At 47.6% G+C, this 14,617-nt stretch overlaps 1 protein-coding gene across 4 annotated transcripts in view; it reads right to left on the bottom strand.

The window, feature by feature from the left end:
* Positions 1-14,617, bottom strand: part of PRPF40A (pre-mRNA processing factor 40A) — a 963,502-nt gene that overhangs the window by 504,480 nt on the left and 444,405 nt on the right. For all 4 annotated transcript variants that reach the window (XM_086956681.1, XM_086956683.1, XM_086956684.1 and 1 more), the window contains exons 19-20: positions 6,895-6,986; positions 6,695-6,811 (exon numbers count right to left, since the gene is read on the bottom strand). In XM_086956681.1, coding sequence (XP_086812807.1) covers positions 6,695-6,811; positions 6,895-6,986 — 209 coding nt within the window. The remainder of the gene's footprint in view (positions 1-6,694; positions 6,812-6,894; positions 6,987-14,617) is intronic.

Genomic DNA, 14,617 nt, shown 5'->3' with positions numbered 1-14,617 from the left:
TGGTGGTGAACTCTTGGCACTAATCTGAACTTTGCCAGGTGTTAATCTGAAACCCCAAAGACTGGATTTATAAGTCGTGTATTTGCCTTCAAACCTGCATTATTGTCTTTTGCCAATAGGTTAACATTGCTGAGCTGAAAAATTGCAGTGTCCACTTTTAAAGTGAAAAGTATTTTTATTGAAAAACTAAAACCTACTTACCTTTTATCGTACATCTTGGTCTTAGGATACATCTTGAAAGAAGCTTATTTTTATGAAAAAGGGTGTGGATCTCCTTTTTGAGTCATGTGTTATTTATTAGTCACTGTGTGTATTACAAATCTCTTACACTCTTCTGTGTTAGGCCTAAGGTAGCTCAACCAAAAACAGAGAACCTTGGGTTTACATTTAGCCCTGTACACTTCTGAGGGAATCTCTGGACTCCTTACACGATAACACATTATTGGTATATCACATAAAGAGCCAGCTTCCTACAGTGGCACAAAACCTTTATAAATAAATACACGCTGCAGCTCTTAGAGACCCTCTGTAGTACCCATGCCCTAGGTACCAGTGGTACCATTTACTAGGGGGTGCTAAAGGTATTGCCAATTGAGGGGACAATTGCACAGTTTTAGGGAAGCGATCTGACACTAGGGACCTAGATTCCAGGAACTCAGAACACTTCTGTCAAAGTTGCATCAGTTACCAGGCAAGAAGTGGGGGTGACCATGTCAAAAAGGGGCACTTTCCTACACAAGTCTCTTAGGAAGGTAGAGGGAAAGTGCTATCAGAGATCTAGCACAAAAGGGCTTATAACATTTGTGGTTGTATCTTGCCCACAGAAGGTGCTAGCTACCTTTGATTTCCTTATTTTTCTTTATTGCTTTAGTCTGCTTTACTTATTTCTTTAAAAAGTATTTTGTTTCTAAAGTAAAGCAGTGTCTTGATAATGTGAGTGATCCTATTTACTATGTTAGTATTTTGAACATCGTACCAAATCAGAATTTCTAACCACCCTCAAGGAGTAAGCTGACTGACTATCCTTGCTTCACTTGAGTCAAGTGACTCAAAAAAGTAACTTAGATATCCAACGGAATGTTTCAGTATTGTGGCCAGGGACAGCTGAGGTAAATGAAAAAGTGTATGACACTGTCCCAGTAACCATGGACTGCCATAGCAATGCAAGGAAAGGCCTCTGCCCAATCTATCACTGCTCAACGTTCTGGCCTGCTTCCTATCCACTCCACCCGCCTAACGTACGACGCCGCAACCCTCTCTGCACTCAACACCGGCCGTCTCCCAGACTGTCACCAAGCCGCCCCAGGACGCACCCATGGACCCTTCACCTGCCAATCCTGCAAGTTCGACTGCTTCAAGACACACACTATATCCACAAACGTTAAACAGAGCTCCGACAACAACCACCTGAAGTGCATCCTGCTCAACACCTGTTCGATCCACAGACACGCCATTGAACTATGGAACCTACTAGACAACACCAAGCCGGACATAGCCTTTCTTACAGAAACTTGGATGAACGCCTCATCAGCGCCCGACATCGCCATAGTCATCCCGGACGGTTACAAGATCATTCGAAAGGACCGCATCAACCAGACAGGAGGAGGCATCGCCATCGTCCACAAGAAAACCATCCGCATCACGACCAGCTCCGACGACACCCTCACAGCCGCCGAACACCTCCACTTCCAGATACACACCGACCTTAAAACCACACTTAGAGGCACCCTCATCTACAGACCACCAGGACCCCGCACACAATTCTGCAAAGACATCACTGACTTCATCAGCCCACACGCCATCCCCTCCGAGGACTACATTCTCCTAGGGGACCTCAACTTCCACCTGGAAAAGAACAACAACAGCAATAACATCACCCTTCTGGACAACCTCTCCAATCTCGGACTCAAACAACTGGTGAATACCCCCACCCACTATGCCGGACACACGCTCGACCCGATCTTCTCCTCCAGCAAGCACGTCTCCTTCAATCACGCCACAGGACTCCACTGGGCGGACCACAGCTGCGTACATTTCAACTTCAGAAAGACCACGACCCACCACCACCCACAACAAATCCCCAGCAGAAACTGTAACAAACTTACCACCGACCAGCTCACCACATCGCTAAACCAAAACCCTCTCGCCAAATCATCTGACCCAAATCAAGCAGCCATCAATCTCGCACAATGGATCACCCACTGCGCAGACAAATTAGCTCCCCTGAAAAAGCAACACAGCAAGCCAGGTAGCAAAAAAGCCTCTTGGTTCAATGACGACCTCAAGAACTCCAAAAAGAACTGCCGCACCCTCGAGAAAGCCTGGCGAAGAAACCCAACCAGAGACAACATGACCGCCCTCAAGGAGGCCACCCGCAAACACCACCAGCTGATCAGATCCACCAAGAAATCAGCATTCAAGGAGCGACTCGACAACAACGCCCACAACAGCAAGGAACTCTTCAGCATCGTCAAAGAGCTTACCAATCCCAGGGCCGACACCAACGACATCACTCCCTCTCAAGGCCTCTGCGACTCTCTAGCCTCGTTCTTCCACAGTAAAATCGCTGACATACATAACAGCTTCGGTGACCAGTCCACCCCCCTTCCCACTGAACTGAAGCCCCCCACCACCACCCTGGACGCCTAGAACCCGATCAGCACCGAAGACACCATCCGCTTGATGAACTCCATTCACTCCGGATCACCAACCGACCCATGCCCTCACCACATCTTCAACAAGGCCGACTCCATCATCGCACCCCACCTCCGGAATATCATCAACTGCTCCCTCAACACCGCTACCTTCCCGGAAAGCTGGAAACATGCCAAGCTCAGTGTCATCCTGAAGAAACCTAAAGCAGCCCCCACTGAACTTAAGAACTACCGCCCCATCTCGCTCCTCCCTTTCCCTGCCAAAGTCATAGAGAAGGCCGTCAACAATCAGCTCGCCGCCTTCCTAGAGTCTAACGGCTCCCTCGACCCCTCACAGTCCGGTTTCCGAGCCAAACACAGCACCGAGACCGCCCTCATCGCAGCCACAGACGACATCCGATCACTACTCGACAACGGGGAAACAGCTGCCCTCATTCTCCTGGACCTCTCCGCAGCGTTTGACACGGTCTGTCATAGCACCCTTGTACAACGCCTCAACATCGGAATACAAGGAAAAGCATTGGATTGGATCATATCGTTCCTCGCCGGAAGAACCCAGAGAGTCCGCCTCCCCCCTTTCAGATCAGAGGCCACCAAAGTAATCTGCGGCGTTTCCCAAGGCTCCTCGCTCAGCCCCACTCTCTTCAACGTCTACATGAGCCCCCTTGCATCCATAGCACGCCAACACAACCTCAAAATCATCTCCTACGCTGACGACATACAGCTGATCCTCTCCCTCACCAAAGACCCAAACACCGCCAAAACCAACCTACACGAAGGGATTAAAGACGTAGCCGAATGGATGAAGAACAGCTGCTTAAAACTAAATTCAGACAAGACGGAAGTCCTCATCCTAGGATCATCACCCTCCGCTTGGGACGACTCATGGTGGCCACCAGCCCTAGGCAGCGCGCCCAAACCAACGGACCATGCTCGCAACCTGGGATTCATTCTAGACTCCTCCCTCTCGATGACTAGACAAGTCAACGCCATCTCATCATCATGCTTTAACATCCTACGCATGCTCAAAAAGATCGGATGGATCCCCACCAAAACAAGAAAGACGGTCACTCAAGCACTTGTCACAAGCCGACTGGACTACGGAAACACCCTCTACGCTGGAACCACAGCCAAATTACAGAAAAAACTCCAACGCATTCAGAACGCCTCCGCCAGACTCATCCTGACATACCCCGCCACGACCACATTTCCGGTCACCTGAGACCTTCATTGGCTCCCCGTCAACAAGAGAATAACGTTCCGTCTTCTCACCCACGCACACAAAGCCCTCTACGACCTAGGACCCAAATACCTCAACACGCGCCTGACCTTTTACACCCCCACCCGCCAACTACGATCGTCCAATCAAGCCCTCGCCGCGATTCCACGTATCCGTAAAACCACGATGGGAGGAAGATCTTTCTCCAACCTGGCGGCCAAAACCTGGAACTCTCTCCCCCACCCACCTCCGCCTTACACAGAACCACCTCTCCTTCAGAAAACAACTAAAAACTTGGCTATTTGATAAGTAACAACCCCCCCCCCCCCACCCCAAGCGCCTTGAGACCCTCCGGGTGAGTAGTGCGCTATCAAATCTTGACTTGACTTAACTATCAGCTCACATACTGCTCCACATCTGGGACAACAATCCCCAGTAGAGTGCAAAGTTTTGCTACCCAGAGGTGCACACAGAGTATATCCCCATCTAGAACAGAGAATTGCCATTGCCCCTCAAAACTGGAGGCTGATGACATAACTTAGGGACACATGTCATTTTACCTGTAACTCTTGAAGGGAAAGCAGCCTAACAGTCCTCCTTTCTCTCATCTGAAAAATAACCATAACAGCAGTGCATACCTCTTCTCAGGGAAACAGTCTGAACACTGTGGTATAAACCACTATTGTTCCAACTCTGCAAGTTTAACCACGCCTATGCCTTAATCACGCATGTGCGTGAAAAGGCAATATGTGGTCTAGCTGCGGGCTGCATTGGACGGAAGCAGGAAGGGTTCTGCAGTGAGTTAAGTGGGGCAGGGGGTTGGGGGTAGTTTTGTGGGCTGGGGGTGGGTCGGGGTTGTTTTGTGGGCTGGGTCGGGGTTGCTTTGTGGGCTGGAGGGTAGGTCGGGTTCCTTTGTGGGCTGGGGGTTGGGTTGGGGTTGCTTGTGGGCTGGGTCGGGGTTGCTTTTGGGCTGGGGTGAGTCAGGGTTGTTTTGTGGGCTTGGGGTGGGTTGGGGTAGTTTTCTGGGCTGGAGGTGTTGGGGCAGTTTTCTGGGCTGGGGGTGTGGTCGGGGATAGTCTTCAGGGCTGGGGGGTTGGAGGTTGTTTTCAAGACTGGGAGGGCCATTTGGTAGTAGTTTTCAGGGCTGAGGGGGGGGGGAGGGGGGGTCGGAGTGATTTTCAGTGCAGGGGAGTGTTGATGTACGTTTTTTACTTCTGGGTTAGGGTATTAGGCCTCAGGGGAAGGGGAGGGGAATGGGTCGTTTTTAGGGCTTGGGGAGGGCGGGCAGTTTTTGGGTCTGGGCTAGGTCAAATTAAGGGACAGGGTTAAGGGACAGTGTTTTAGGCATCGGGCAGGGGGAGAACACAGAGTGGGGGTTGGGAGGGGGTAGTGGCATTTGCACCTCAGGGCGGTTAGAGGGTGGGAGTTTGTACCTTAGGGCGGTGGCGACCTTAGCTATGCATATCCCTTTACTATTCATGCCTTTACCACGATAATTTGTGGTAAAGGCATGAGTGGAAAAGGAATGTGTCGTTATTAAGACCGCATTGTTTTGACATGCGGGGTTAGGGAATTCGTTGTTCACACATACAACCATCTTCTCAGTATGCATACGGTGTGCCTTGCGAACATGATGGAACAAGTGCTTAGTAGATTGAAGACCATATCCAAAGTGAATGGTGTCATACAGAGGACAAGTGTTAAGAACGAGAATTAAGAGACTCTTCTATGCAATGTACTTTAGTATTTTCCTCCTTCTGGTAGAATTGGCTAGAATATATTAATTATACACACAAGAGGGACAATGACCGCATGAAGGTCCAGCATTCATGCTCCAAATGGTCACTAAGAGGTATGTAGCTCCTAAAGAAAATTGGAATGAGAACACAGACAGGTCAGTGCTGGAAGTCTGAGTACTCAAATGAGGGCATCTGAATGCTCAGGAGAAAGAGCCCTAACACACCCCGAGAGGTGTCATGTTTCATCAATGGGCGTAGCTTCATCTTCAGGCGTTGCTCCTCATCGGGCCGGCACTGCAATGACCGGAGGCTCTTTGCTGCCGATATTTTCCCTAATGTGAGGCTAGTGTGTGTGTGTGGGGGTGGGCTCTCTAGTGTAGATTGGCGTGAGCGAGTTGAAATACGACAAGGAGTACCCTAATAAGGATTTTTATTTAGTGGGTTCCCTGGTCTAGGATAAAACAAAAGTGATGGCTTTACCCAGAAATGATGGGCTGTATCAGCTCCAAAGAAAGTGTATATGTTTGTCAAACTGCATACACCTTGTTGTTTATTAGAATACATTAGTATCTGAGAGCAATCGAATGAGACAGGAGATTTAGAAAGGGGGCGGAGGGTTAGTTTTAGGGGCAGCAGCCTCTTTCTGGAGTTAAAGACTTGGACCTTGATCACTGGATACTACATGATTTCCTAATGTGACTGACTATGCAAAAGCATATTAAACATTATGACAAACTTAATTCCCAGTGAGAGCGCTTATCAAATTTTGTAGAAAAAACCATGCAAGAGTGCGTATATGTGCAAAGTCTGAAAAGCTCAATTTGGAATACAATATTTGAACATCACTTGCCTGTCCTCTATTATGTCTGCATTCAATTCCTAAACCTAGGTTGCAGCAAACCGTCCTAAAAAATAAACTCTAAATAAGCAAATATTTGTTCAAAAGCCTTAAACAGTGGCTTACAAAAAATAGCATAGACATAGGTAATACTTGTGAACAGTCAAACCTTCACTTATTTGCCAATATATGTTTTAATGCTGAAACTATTTAGCAGTAATTCTAAAAAAAATGTTTTACTTACACTGTTGAAAGCAAGCTTGATGTTGCCAGCATCTAGTGTGGTAGCACGCTTGGTTGAACTTATCACTGTGACAAAGTCTTCAAAACTAGTATTTATTTCCACCAAAAAGGTTTTATCCTGCAAGCAAGGGGACAGAGTAAACACGTCAATGCCCTGTATCAAACTAAGATCACATAATACAAATGTTAAAAATGTCTTACCCTTAAAATATCTTTTATTATTTTCTTTTCATCATGATATCGTGCTTTCAGATCTTCAACATAAAATTTGAAAAGATCCAGCGCTGTCGACCCTGCAGAGACAACATGTTAATGCTTCAAACGATGTATAAAGTAAAAAAAATGTTGCATTGTTATATTTTACTGACATTTTGAGAAAACAACAATGACTAACAGGATAGGCTCCATTACAAACTTATCAAACAATTAGACAAAGAAACGTCAACAAAACAAAGCATTTAATTGTGAGAAGTAACAATTAATTACTGAGATGATTCCAAATATAAATAACTTGCATACTTGTCTTTACTTCCATCATCTAACAAAGGTAGTCGGGACATTCCTTTGATTCAACCTATTAAAAGGTACTTAGGTAGACTACAGCGCTCCTAAACACTACAAACATGTTCAAGCCATAGTAGTGGGCAGGACATTATAGAAAGCTTGGCAGAAAGAGGAGCAAAGGTATTTGTTCAGTCAAAGGAATTTGCGCAGTTTAAGCTTTTGGATGGCAACATTATAAACTCAAAATATTGAGGGGCTCTAAAACACATGTGTAGGGAAATGAAGCATCAGTTGGGTGCGGGCCTTAGTGGCAGCACTATCCTTAGCATGAGAGCTCGTGTAGGAAGCTGGATCTTTATATGTTATACCAAAATGAGATATATTGTGTAATGAGTCCGGGGGTTACCCGATTAGGGGATAGGAGACTTGCTATGGCAATCTCTAGGTGCTCTTCTAAGGTGTATTGTGGTCGAGCAGCCTTAGGCTTATCACAGAGGTGTGAAAGACATCTGAAAATGCACACAATAGTCAATAAATGAAAATCATGATTTTAGGAGGCGATCCACACCAATTTATAAAAATAGCAAGATTCTTTATATATGTTTAGGAATCAGAAGAAAAACTTTCAGGCAAGTGCGTTTTTGAATAGTAATTATTTCTAGTTCAAAAAGTTGAAACATCTGCAATATCTGGAAGCTACAATGTAATCCAATGGGAGGGAAAAGTCAATGCAGCTTTCAGGTATAGTACAGCAAATTGTGAGACCAATCTCTAGAAGTTTAGTTGAGTGGTGGGTAAGGCAAAACCAGCAGCCCACCACCAGCGGCGGTACTAGGGCAGCCAGGTGCAAGGGTGCAAAACAGTGTTGGGTGCCCAATGTTACTCTATGAGGATCGGTAAACGTGAAGAGGCTGCAGGGTTTGACTGGGAGGCAAGGCAGGCTGACCCAACAGGGTGGTTCAGGTCTCACGATGGTCAAAGTAACACCATTGGTCCCCTTCTCCACAGCCCAGGGATGATGGGTTGCAGAGATGTCTTTAGCTGTCAGGTTTTTCTTACCGGGAGCAGTTGTGGGATAGGGGGCCTGCATGCAGATGCTGCAGGCTCCATCCAAGAGTTCCCTGGCGGTGAAACCATGGTGGACTCGGTCTCTGGACAGCTGGGGAATTGCACTGACACAGTTGGTAAACTTCAACTCGCTTGGAGCGACAGTTGCAGTGGTGTCTTCAAGGCATCCGGTTTCTGCGGTCACAAAGTCCTCACAGGAGTCTATAGCTGCCTGCAGGTTGCAGGGAAGCAGATCCAATACTTCTTGGGAGGTATTGGTTCCTGGGTGAAGTGCTGGCAGGTCCCCTGAGCTTTGGGGACTCAGCAGCTGCAGGACAAGTCGTTTTTTGGCGCAATTGTCGGAGTCAGTAGGCAGGCCAGCAGGGTTGGTGCCAAGTCAGTTGCTGGGTCTTCACTACTTGCAGGATGCGACTTCACGTCCTTAGTCTTTTAGGTTGGCAGGATCTGTTCTGGTGCTAGGGGCTACCCTAAATAATGAATTTAGGGGCAGTAGGAGAGTGCAGGGTAGTAGCCTATGTGCTACTGACCCCGGGGGTCATGATGTGCCCTATATGAAGACTTCCAGTGGTAAGTGGGCATAACCCTGTCCTAGAATTCATAGGTATACTATCACAAATATGGCTACTTCTGAAGAGTCATGTATACCTCAGTTCAGCCCACCTTAGGGGTGGTAGTAGCCTGGGGTGTCACACCTACCTGATCGGCTAATTTTCTTACCTGTCCAGGTGCTACAGGGGCGCTGGACGAAAGGGGTCAGCTTCCTCAACTGTGAGGGGAGCCAGATTAACACTTCAAAGGCAGCAGCTTTTTGAAGCTTGTCAGCCTAGGAATGCTAACCAGCAGGTCATCCTGTGGGAGGGGGTGTGACACTTTCCAGACAGGCTTTTGTTCTGAGTCTCCTGAGACCAGAAGGCTCTCACTCTAGGAGGTCAGAACAGTGTCTCAGGTGGCAGGCTGGCAGAAACCAATCAGTGAGCACACCAGAGGTTGGTAGGTTTTCAGGGAGGCACCACTAAGGTGCCCTGTGTGTCCATGCATTGGCAAATCCAACACTGGGAGCAGTGTGGGTTAATGAATATGAGATGTTTAATACCAAACATCCCTATTTTCAGTGAAGCCATTATGTAGCTGGGGGATCTCGTTTTCACTACCGTCCAGCACATATTCTAAAATGACTTCCCTGTTCACTTGCACTACTGGAACTGACCAGCACAGACACACATCTGCTCATGCAGGTATGCCCTGACATGTACTTGTAATATTAAGCACCCAGCCTTGCATGTCGTGTTTTCACTTTAGATTGCACTGAAACAGGCAACCTTCAGTGGCAGTCTTTCATGTGTTTGATGAGGAGTCTCTTAGGGTGTCACAATTCGTGCTGAGCCATTAGAGAACCTTTTTTACAACCTGCCCTAGGTACCAGGGGTACAATTTATAAGGACTTTGAGGGTGTCAAAGGCATTGCCAACGGGGAGAACTATTGTACAGTTTTAGGAAATAGATCTGGCATTGGGGACATGGTCAGCAGGACCGTAGTGCACTTCCAGTCGAAATCACATGTACTAGCCAAAAAGCGGGGGTGACCATGTCAAAAGTAAGTACTTTCCTACTTAAATCCCCCCCACCCCCAAAAAAAGAGGATGAAACTTATCTTTCCCAAGACAGTCTTCATCTTCTAAGTGGAATAACTTGGAAAGGACATCTGCATTGCCATGGTAGGTCCCAGGTCTGTGTTCCACTGTAAAGTCCATACTCTGTTGGTAAATGGACCACCTCAACAGTTTGGGATTTTCACCTTTCATTTACATTAGCCATCTGAGAGACCTGTGGTAAGTTTGAACAAAAAAATGAGAGCCAAACAAGTAGGGCCTCAACTTCAGGGACCTAACCACTGCAAAGGCTTCCCTCTCATTGGCAGTCTAATGCTACTCACTGGGGAGTAACCTCCAGCTAATGAAAGCAACAGGTTAGTCATGGCCACCATCATTGGTTAGGGACATGACAGCGCCTATCCCATGTTCAGGGGCATTTGCCTGCATTATGATCTGCCTGTAATAATCTGGAACTTTTAGAATGGGTGTTGAGCACATTGTTCCCTTCAGATTGTCAAAAGCCTCTTGAAAGCTAACTGTCCAGTTCACTTTCTTTGGCATCATCATAGAGGTCAAATCTGGGAGGAGGGCCACAATGGACCCATATCCCCTTGCAAACCTCCTGAAGTACCCAGTCAAGCCAAGGAATGCCCTTACTTGCATCAGGGTGGTTGGAGCAACACAGTACACAATTGTCTGGAAGTTGGGTTATGCGGGTTGAACTTGGCCTCCCACCTACAAGGTGGCCCAGGTATACAACAGAGCCTTGCCCTGACACTTGCTTGCTGTGATAGTGAGGCCTGCACTCTGCAGAACCCCAAGGGCCTTGCAAAGGTGGATCAGATAATCCTGCCTAGTGGAGCTTTAGAAGGTGGCAGGGGCATTCTTTAGTCCAAATGAGATACCAGTTAATGAATAGTTTCTTACCTGTCGGTGTAGTTTTGCAGCTTGAAGATCTTTCTGGATTCACTATGCTGTGCATTATTCCGCAGTCTAGTGGTTGGGTCCGGAATTGTAGTCTTTTCTTTCTTTTTTTTTTGTAGCCCAGGTGGGATTCGACGTCCTAACTTTTGGTGTACTTCCTGTGACGTCGGCACGCTTCCTGAGAAAGCTCCCACCATTGGGCACCATCTTCGGATTCTTTTTTCTTGTTTTTGTGTTCTGTTTGTGAATCCTTTGGCAATGTTTTCTAGTTCTTCCTCCACGTAAATAATTCTTCCCCCTTTGTCCTATAAGGTGTCTGTTTGTATATTGGCCTTCTATTTCCACCTTCTTCTCCTGCCTCATCTTTCTGGCGGAGGTGGGTGGGTTCGCTAGTGAATCCAGAAAGATCTTCAAGCTGCAAAACTACACCAACAGGTAAGAAACTACTCGTTTTGCAGCGTGAATCTTTCTGGATTCACTATGCTGTGCATAGACTTTGTAGCAGTTTGTTATGATTGTGGCGGCTGGGTGGAAGATGAGCATTGGTTGTTGAATATATGCTGAAGCACCTTCTGTCCTACTTGTGCTTCCTTGTTCATTTGTATATCCACACAGTAGTGCTTAGTGAACGTGTGCACTGAAGCCTATGTAGCTGCCAGGCACATGTCTTGAATGGGTGTGTTAGCCAGGAAGGCTATCGTTGCTCCCTTCTTCCTGGTAGAGTGGGCTCGTGCCCCCTCTGCTAGTTCTTGGCCTGCCTGTTTGTGGCAGAATTGTATAGTTTGTGCGATCCATCGTGCGATGGTTCCCTTTGTTACTGGTCTACCCAGGAAACCGCTCACGAAGGCCACAAAGAACTGCTTTGTTTTCCTGTGCTCCTTAGTTCTTTCCATGTAATGCATTACTGCTCTTCTAGTGTCCAGAGTGTGCAGTGCCCTCTCTGCCCTTGTGGATAGTTTCTGAAAGAAGCTTGGTATTTGTACTGTCTGTTACATGTGAAACCGAGACACCAACTTTGGCATAAAGTGTGGGTGAGTTTGCATTACCACCCTATCATTGTGTATTTGAATGCAGGGTTCTTGTAGCGTCAGCGCTTGCAGTTCGCTCACCCTGCGCAGCGAGGTGATTGCCACTAGAAAGGCTGTCTTCATTGTTAGCATTTGTAGTGAGGCCTTATGGATGGGTTCAAAGGGAGCTTCATAAGTTCTGTTAGGACCAAATTGAGGTTCCATGCCGGTGGCGGCATCCTCTTAGGTGGTGCGATATTTTGCCCCTTCCAGAAATCTCTTTACTACTTGTGATATAAAGAAGCTCTTTCCTGCATCTCCTCTTGTCTAGGCTACTATCGCTGCTAGGTGTACTCTTAGCGAGGAACAACTTAGTTTTGCTTTCAGCAGGTGTGTGAGATATCTTAGCACCGTTGATTCCCTTGTCATCTTCTTGAGTAGTTTTTTCTTGCTGCACCATTGTGTGAACCTCTTCCATTTTGCCACATAGCACCTTCGTGTGGTAGGTCTCCTTGCCTCTCGTAGCACCTGCAGGGTGCTTTCCGGTAGCGCAAACTATGTCTCCAGGAGCCATGCAGCTAGGCTATACTTCTCCGTTTTGCATGGCGAGTAAGTCTATTCTTTTCCCGAACTTGTGGGGTGGTCCCAGTGCCATTTCCATTATTCGTGAGTACCAGGTCTGCCTTGACCACTGTGGTGCCACCAGGATCAGCGTCATGTTGCTGGTTCTGCACTTGTTAGTACCCTGTGCATCAGTGGTATCGGGGGGAAAAGCGTAGGCAAATGTTTCCGACCAGCTTATCCATAGAGTATTCCCCTGGGATCGTTCCCCTGGTTGCGAAGTATCAGCATTTTGCATTCTGGTGTGTTGCAAATAGGTCTATCGTCGGTGTTCCCCACCTCCTGAATAGCGTTTGCGTTTCCTGTGCATTGAGCTCCCACTTGTGGGATGCTGAAGTCTGTTTGCTGAGCCAGTCTGCTTCCGCATTGTCCTTCCCTGGTAGGTGTATGGTTAGCAGGTCTATTTTGAGTGGGATGGCTCATCTCCATATTTCCTGCGCTAGGTTGGATAGTGCGACTTATTGTGTTCCTCCCTGTTTGTGGATGTAGAACATCGTTGTTGTGTTGTCTGTTTTTATCAACACTCTCTGGTTGTACAGTTGTTTCTGGAATGCCTTCAGGGCGAGGAACACTGTCTTAAGTTCCAGGTAGTTGATGTGTCTGACCGCATCTGCTGGAGTCCACAGACCCCTCACCTTGAGCTTGATCATGTGTGCTCCCCATCCCATCTGGGATGCGTCTGTGGTGATGGTCACCGTTTGGGTTGGTGGTGTTAAAGGCTTCCCTTTTGTTATGTTCTCCCTGTTCCACCATGTTATCTCCTCCTGCACTGCATGCGTTACAACCACTAGATCTTCCCAACTTCCTGTAGCTTGTGACCATTGTTGTTGCAGCCATTCCTGGAATGGTCTCATGTGGAGCCGAATATTGGGGACCAGATGTATGCAGGACGCCATCATCCCCATTATATTGCTCGCTGTCCTCACGGTCAGGGCTCGCCCCTTCTGGTAGTGGCGTGTCTCCTTGAGCAGGGCCAGTGTTCTCTTGTCGCTGGGGAACACCTTGCGTTGTATGGATTTGATCTGTGCACCCAGGAAGATCTTCACTTGCTCTGGTTCCATCGAGGATTTCCTCCAGTGTATGGAGAATCCCAGGTCTGTCAGTGTTTGTGACCCACTGTGCGTTTCCCTTGCATGTCCTGTGTGAATTTGCTTTTATTAGCCAGTCGTCGAGGTAAGGGCATACATGAATCCTTTCCCTGCGCAGGTACGCTGCCACGGCCGCAACACATTTGGTAAAGACCCTTGGTGCAGAGTTTAGTCCAAAGGTTAGCGCTGTGAACTGGTAGTGTTCTTTGTTGATGGTAAATCTTAGTAGATGTTTGTGCTGCCTGTTCATGGGAATGTGCAGGTAGGCATCTTTGAGGTCTATGGTGGGCATGAAGTCTCCGTCCCTTATCTGAGGAATGACCTCTTTTAGGGATGTCATCTTGATTTTTTGTGTCCTTATGTATTTGTTTAGGAACCTTAGATCCAGGATGGGTCTTAGCGTTTCGTCCACTTTTGGTACTAGGAAGTAGTTTGAGTACACTCCCTTGTTCTGTTCTCTGAATGGAACTGGTTCGATGGCCTCCTTTCGGAGTAGCTCTTGTGATTCCTCTAGGAGTAGCGCTAGTTCTTTTCCTAAATGCGCCATCCTTTTTGGTTTTTCTGTTTGGTGGTTTCTTTTCCAGTTCTTTGCAGTATCCGAACTGTATGATGTTGAGTATCCATTTGTCTGTAGTTCTCTTCTTCCACTCCTGGAAGAAGTGTCTTAGCCTGCCTCCTACTGGTGTTACATGTTTGTTGATGTTTGGTCCGTGTAAATCCCCCCTCTTGTTGGCCTTGTTGTGCTCCACCCTCGGAGGGGTCGTGTTGGTGGGCATGCTTTGCGTGACAGTCACTTTAAGGTGGGTTGTTGGCCCCCTCTTGTTTGCCCTCGTCCATTCGCCCTCCCGCGAAAGGACTGGCCCCGAGGCTGGTACTGCCAGGTTTGTTTTTGCTGTCCCTGCTGTGATTGATTGGCGCCATGGTGGGCCTCTGCTGGAATGTCTGGTGTGGTGATCCCGGCTGGTTTTCTCCCCTTCCGTTTGGTCTACGTGTCAGGGTACCCCTTCTCATCCCTCTGCATTGTAAGGCCCCCATGGACCTTGCAGTTTCATTTTCGTTCTTGAGCTGGGTGAGTTTTTCATCCACCAGTGTCCCGAACAGTGTCTCTCCATTGAAAGAA

Source organism: Lissotriton vulgaris, chromosome 2_1 (assembly GCF_964263255.1).
Source record: "Lissotriton vulgaris chromosome 2_1, aLisVul1.2, whole genome shotgun sequence".
NCBI lineage: Eukaryota > Metazoa > Chordata > Amphibia > Caudata > Salamandridae > Lissotriton > Lissotriton vulgaris.
This window is presented reverse-complemented; position numbering and strand designations above follow the sequence as displayed.